Raw genomic sequence first — 6853 nt, 5'->3', positions numbered from 1 at the left:
GATACCATGCAGATTTTTAAGTACAACTATATGCATATACCAACAGTGGAGAGCTGTGTACACCATTGACAGGCAGGGCAGTTTTAACAGAATAGTGTAATCATGTACAGTTCAAGATTAATTAAAACTTATACTATTGCAATGTACAATTAAGCTTTGTAAATTAAAATAATGTATTTTGTTTCTATTCCTACTAATAAATACACTCTGTTCTTTCACCTGTAGCCAACATTAAATTAGCACACTTTGTGTGTGACTCTCTCTCTCTCTCTGTGTGCGTGTGTGTTTGGTACACTATGTACAGGACAGCTTTAAAAGAATATTGTTTCCTGACATTTGCACACATCTGAACAAATTAAAATATAGGAGAAGACTAGGTGAGACCAAACGTGCGTTTACAGATAAATTTAAATATTTAGATGTTTAGCATGTAGAAGATGATGTTTCACAGTGGAAAAGGAAACATACTTTCTGTTATTTTATTATTCTGTGCATTTCTAAAATGACTGAAAGCTTCTGTTATTTTATTTTATTGAGAACAAAAAGTGTAATAAATGTGTGTGTGTGTGTGTGTGTGTGTATATATATATATACATATTAAATCTAATACTATATATATGCAATTAAGGGACGTTTTAAAAAATAAACTTAATTAAATGCAATCACATTAAATAAATTGTAATTAAAAGTATAATAATTAAAAAGATACTACAACAAATATTGATGTCCAGATAAAGATATACGCCTACTGACATTAAAATGCATATGCATTTAATAAATGTGCTGAAATGAGATTTAGTGACTTCCATGGTCAAGAGAACACATTAAAGTTTGGGGAATATCTTACCCTACGTTTCACGTTCAGCTTATTTCAATCATGTTTACTAATAAATACAGTAGTGAGCAGAGAATGTCTAATATGGCGAGAAGTTTCACTCTCACTACACTTCCGGCTTCTGAACTGGTTGCAGTTCCACTCTGATTCCATATGAGGGGCGCTCACATGACGAGTGCAGAATGAATGGAGGTCAATGGCGGTATACCCCTCAAAATCCACTTTTCTTAAGATAAAATTTTTTGTCTAGTAATTTGAATGTTGTATTCGAAAGGAGATGCAAAGAAATTACACATTGCTGGGTGTTAGTTTTTTTATTTTTTTGGAGAGTTACTTATTTGCTTTAAAAAAGGTCTTTTAAAATGTCAATGACGTCATACGTTATACGTTCATTAGCAGAATGCTAGCGTGTTATGGGCAACAACAACTCAACCTCTAAGAAATCGAAAGGACATAAGTACTCGTTCATTCAACTTTCGACCCTATAACCCATGTTGAACTTGCAAAACCTACAATCAGATCTGAGATTTTCTCAACGACAACCGGTGTGAAAGGGAGGGACAATTTAGCCGTTCTAGCCCCATAGACTCCCATTCATTTTGCACTCATGGCATTATTACTATTTAAAATAACTGTTTCCTATATAAATCTGTTGAAATATAACTTATTTCTGTGATCAAAGAAAATTTTCAGCATCATTACTCCAGTCTTCCACTGATCTATAATACAGTCATATATAGAAAACTGGATATGACACACAACGACGAAAAGTGTAATGTCGTAAAACACTTTTACGACGCCAGCACTGGTTTTCTAGCAAATATGGCGGCACCGTAGATCTCTTCAAACAAAACGAAATATGTCTTAGTAATCTTGTAACTTACATACATTTAAATATCAAACAATTTTCTAGCTGTTACAATATCATTTTTTCCCCTCGTCATCTGCCATGGCTGGTGTTGTGGAAACAGGTTTGTAATTTGTTGATAGTGACTTTAATCGTGTTTTCCTAATATTCGCCCGCAAACACAACGCTAAGACAGTTGTTTTGGTAAACGAATAACGTTACGGTTTTGATTTGATTGTGTGAGGTAATAAAACGTATACATATCACTGTATGTATTATGTTAATTATAATTTACATTATGCTGAATTAAATTAATAAGTGGGGCTCTCCCGAAATATATTGCATTTCGTTCACGCAATGTTATTGTAAAAAAAAATAAAAATACGTTGATAACCCTCAAAATTCATACTTTCACAGAGGAGCAGGCAAGACACCGTTTCCAGCTTGAGTTGGAGTTTGTTCAGTGCCTAGCGAACCCAAACTACCTGAACTGTAAGAGCAAAAATGACATTGTTTTTATTATTTACTTATTTAAAATACTTGGTTACAGTAATTCAGATATGGAAATAATTAAGGCATTTCACTTATTAGTTTACCTCTAGCGGTTTGAATAACTAAATTTATATTGTTATTGCTATTATATGCTATTGTTAAATTTAGAAGATTAGTCTTGTGTTGTGGATTTAAATCTGTCTTTAAAAATATCCTGTTTTTCATTCTGCAGTTTTGGCTCAAAGAGGTTACCTGAGAGAGAAGCCTTTTGTCAATTACTTAAAGTATCTACTTTACTGGAAAGAACCAGAATATGCTAAATTCCTAAAGTAAGTTCATGTTTTCCCTTTTTTTTAATCTTAATCTGAGTTACATTTTATTTTGTAAACTCTTGTCATGTGAAAATTAATAAAGAATGATCATATATTTATTATATATTCTTATATGCTAGACCTCAGCTGGCTAAAGATGTTCAGACATAATTCAAATAAATACATTTTCCTCTTACAGTGATTGTCATAATACACTTCTGTACGATGCAGTCTAAATCTTTTTTTTCCCTTAGATATCCTCATTGTCTGCACATGTTAGAGCTATTGCAGTATGAGCATTTCCGAAAGGAGCTGGTGAATGCACAGTGTGCTAAGTTTATAGACGAACAGCAGATCCTGCACTGGCAGCATTATTCACGGAAGCGGACACGCTTGCAACAAGCACTCGTGGAGCAGCAGCAACAGCAGCCACAGGCTCCATCCCATGGCAACACCACATCCAAATGAAGCAGTCAACATGCTCCTGCTGGAATTATTCTTTCACAAAAGCTTTTTTTTGTAAAAAGTCGTTTTTCAAACGCGCATTTTCCAACATTTAAATATGACTTGGATTTTTAGACTGCTCTCTGTAGGCCCATAATTCTGTGTGTGTTTATGAACAACAGGAGAGAAAGGTAAAAGAGCTTCTAAGAAGGTAAGAGGAGATTGATTAGATAGCTGTCTTACAGTTGGTTTTGCATTGTAAAAGAAATTACACGTTTGAACTGAAATGTATTTAAATTCTGCATCAAACTTTGTTTCTTTATTACCAGCTCCACGTTATATGCTTTACCTTTTACCTATATATATGATATTTGTGTTGTTTCTGTGTGCATTTTGGACAAAAATGGAAACCCAATAAAGAAAAATAAGGCAATTTTTAAAGCCATCAATTCTATTGCATTAATCTAAAAAAAAAAATTTTGAATCTACATATAATGAAAACATTTAAATATGGGGGAAACATTTGTTTCCACTGTCTGAACATTTCTTCACCATGTAATCAAAGAAAATGACGAAACTGACTCTGCTGCATAAGAAGCATTATTGGCAGACTTTGAAATTTGTGCAGTTATGGATTTAAAACCAATAATTTGTTCCTATGTTAATAACAAATGACACACAGAATGGGTTCTATATGTAATGAATAAACTTCACGAAATTATACCCAATGTCATAAAAAAACATATCTATAAATTTAAAAACCTACAACACCATATCTCTCAAAAATAAAGCATAATATATTAGACCATGATGACGCATTCGTTTTTAAAACTAGAAGATCCCCCCAAACATGTTGCCTCTGCACTAAAAAAAAAAAAAAAAAAAAAAATTCTTTAAACTAACTTAATTCAATTATGGACAGTGGTTCCACACAACCAAATTTTATTTTGGTAACATTATGGAATGTTTTGAATCTATGCAAACTCCTTGTGTTGTGACAACACAATTTAATGAGGAAGAATCTATGTGAAATAGTAATATCCAACCAAATCAATTTATTCACTTTCCTTTAACTTAAAGGAAGTCATGGCCTAATGGTTAGAGAGTTTGACTCCTAATCCTAAGGTTGTGGGTTCGAGTCTCGGGCCGGCAATACCACGACTTAGGTGCCCTTGAGCAAGGCACCGAACCCCCGACTGCTCCCCGGGTGCTGCAGCAGCATAAATGGCTACCCACTGCTCCGTGTGTGTGTGTTCACTAATGTGTGTGTGTGTGTTCACTGCTGTGTGTGTGCACTTTGGATGGGTTAAATGCAGAGCACGAATTCTGAGTATGGGTCACCATACTTGGCTGTATGTCACGTCACTTTCACTAAGTGAACATGTTTTGGTTTATTAAAAACTGGCCATATGGTGTTTCATGAGGTTTGTTTCAAATTACTCATTTAAATTATGGACACTGGTTCCATCTAATTAGTTCTAGTTACTTTAACTAAATGATTTCTATTTAAAGTTACTCCCTTCAACAAAACATTTTTTTTGTGTGATTGTCTTGTAATGAGTCACAAATGATCAAAGTGTATTTGTGAAACAAGCAATAAATAGTTATACACAGTTAAATCCAGTTGAAACCACATTACAAAATTACACAAAATAGCAGAAATGATCAGTCTACTGTCATTTTCTAATTGCCATTTATGGGTAACCAATCAAACCTTATTACAGGAATAGGAACTGGCTCCAGAAATAACTTCTGCAGTACTCCAAATGTGTACCTGAGTTCAGGAGGGTTGCTCAAGTTCAGTCCATATATCAGTCCCTGCAACATGGTTTTGCATAGTGTAAACTGCTAAGGTCCTGAAGAACTTTATCTTCCAACACTCCAACATCTACTGGGCTGTCTTCAAGGTCAGTATCCTAGAAGTACTTAAAAGGATGGAGTACTCAAATTCTTGTGTATTAACTTTAACAAAGCATTTATCAACTTAAAAAAAACTAATAATAATAAAACTCACCATATACTCCATACTACTAGGGTTTTCATTTGGGTACTTCAATTTCATTAGTCTGAAGATGCATACAACAAAATTTAGCCTTAATTTTTTTTCTAAAACTACAAGTTAAAAAAAAAAAATGTCAGTCATTCATCTATTTCCTTATGAGGCAAGCAGTCAAGATGGAATTCTAACAAACATTACAGTGGAAAATAGTACTGGGCCAGATCAGCACAGAAAGCCACTGTCCTGCAGAGTTTAGCAATATTCCCAATAAAAGGGATAGTTCACCAAATAATGAAAATTCTGTCATTAACTGCTCAACCTTCATGTCATTCTAAACCCGCAAGATCTTCAGAACACAAATTAAGATATTAAGATATTTTTGATGAAATTCGAGATTTTCATAAAAATATCATTTGTGTTCTGAAGATGAATGATGGTCTTACGGGTTTGAAACGACATGAGGGTGAGTTATTAATGACGTTTATTTTTGGGTGATCTAGCCATTTAAACACACCTGAAACCAGCTAATTTAGGTTTTTTGGGAATTTCAAAACAAAAACAAAGTCTTACTAGAAGTTCCAGGCAGGTGTGTTAGAGCTAAACTCCACAGAACACTGGCTCTCCAAGAGCAGGTTTTGACACCCCTGCCTTGCATCAAAATAAATTGTTTTTGGGAGGCTAATGCATTCATAATCTGTCAGTTTATAGTAATACCACAGATTCTGTATTTAATGTATTAATAAACCTAATCTTATTATATGTCTTTTTTGTACATTTCCATAACCCTAAAACTCAGTGGCCCCAGGCCAGTGAGAGAATAATGTTTTAATACAAGGTTTGTTGAGTGCAGTTGTTCTTACCTGTGTAGTGGGCACCAAGAGGGTTTAATTATTTTGTCCAAGGACTCTTCTTCAGTATGCAAAACATCTTCATAAGATTTTGGAGCATAATGTGAACACAGTTTAACAGCAAGAACCAATTCAATTATCAAAATATTAAATTATTTATTTGTGTGAGTGATGAATAGTGTCATGTTTACCATTCCAAAAGGGTGGACCTGATTACATATCTGGAGCATAATGTGAACAGCTCAGAGTAGTGTCCGGTTTAAAGTCATTGTATGACCACACCGCCATGTTCAGAACCAAAACTTCAAATACTTTCACTGTGCTAAGCCCAGGGGTCCCCAAACCGTGCTCGGTCGACATTTCATGGTTAGACATTTATTGATTATTCAGCTTTTGCAATTTGTTAAAATGTACATATTCTAACAAATAAATTAAGGTAATTACTTCTGCTTTTTAAAGTCATTATGTATTACTATTATACAATTAATTTATCCAAATAAATATATTTGGCACACAAAATGAAATGAGAAACTCTTATTTGCCATTTAATTAGCTATATGAGGAAGTAGCTGAATGACAAATCGTTCTGCCTATTAACATCTCTTTTTGTGAGCCATATGTATAATATAATGTAAAGGTAAGTGATAGGACATTTTATTTTTTGGATAAACATTTTATTAATAAATACAATCTCTCTTAAAATACCTTATTGGGTTATGATAATCAAAACAGTCCTGCGCTAGATCAAACCAAATTAAAACTTGAATTATTATTATTATTATTATTTTTTGACACTAATAAAAGGATTTTATCATTTGCTAGCTCCACACTGGAGAGCTGTTTTATAACAGAAAATCAAGTTATAATTCTAACTGAAAGCAACACTGACTCTGGTTTTTTATGAAAATAACATTAAATATAAATAAATTAACGGCAACCTGTCAAAAAAAAACTCCTATATAAATCACTGTAATCAAATGTGTTCTTAAGTGCTGCTTTTACAGCGCGGTCAGTTTTTGTTATGGTTGTCTTGTTATTGAGAGGAAGGCGCGCAGTATATATTTACATATTCATCCA

General features: G+C 33.5%; 1 protein-coding gene across 1 annotated transcript; it reads left to right on the top strand.

Moving 5' to 3' along the window:
• The first annotated feature begins 1611 nt into the window (after positions 1 to 1611).
• Positions 1612 to 3362, top strand: LOC109064444 (mediator of RNA polymerase II transcription subunit 31). Its single transcript, XM_019081486.2, has 4 exons — positions 1612 to 1806; positions 2100 to 2174; positions 2407 to 2503; positions 2740 to 3362. The coding sequence occupies exons 1-4, from the start codon at positions 1785 to 1787 to the stop codon at positions 2951 to 2953; spliced, it is 408 nt and encodes a 135-aa protein (XP_018937031.2). The 5' UTR covers positions 1612 to 1784; the 3' UTR covers positions 2954 to 3362.
• The last annotated feature ends 3491 nt before the right edge of the window (positions 3363 to 6853 follow it).

The sequence above is a fragment of the Cyprinus carpio genome, unplaced genomic scaffold (assembly GCF_018340385.1).
Source record: "Cyprinus carpio isolate SPL01 unplaced genomic scaffold, ASM1834038v1 S000006547, whole genome shotgun sequence".
Taxonomy (NCBI): Eukaryota; Metazoa; Chordata; class Actinopteri; order Cypriniformes; family Cyprinidae; genus Cyprinus; species Cyprinus carpio.
The sequence above is the reverse complement of the archived record's forward strand: the minus strand, read 5'-3'. Positions and strand labels throughout refer to the sequence as shown.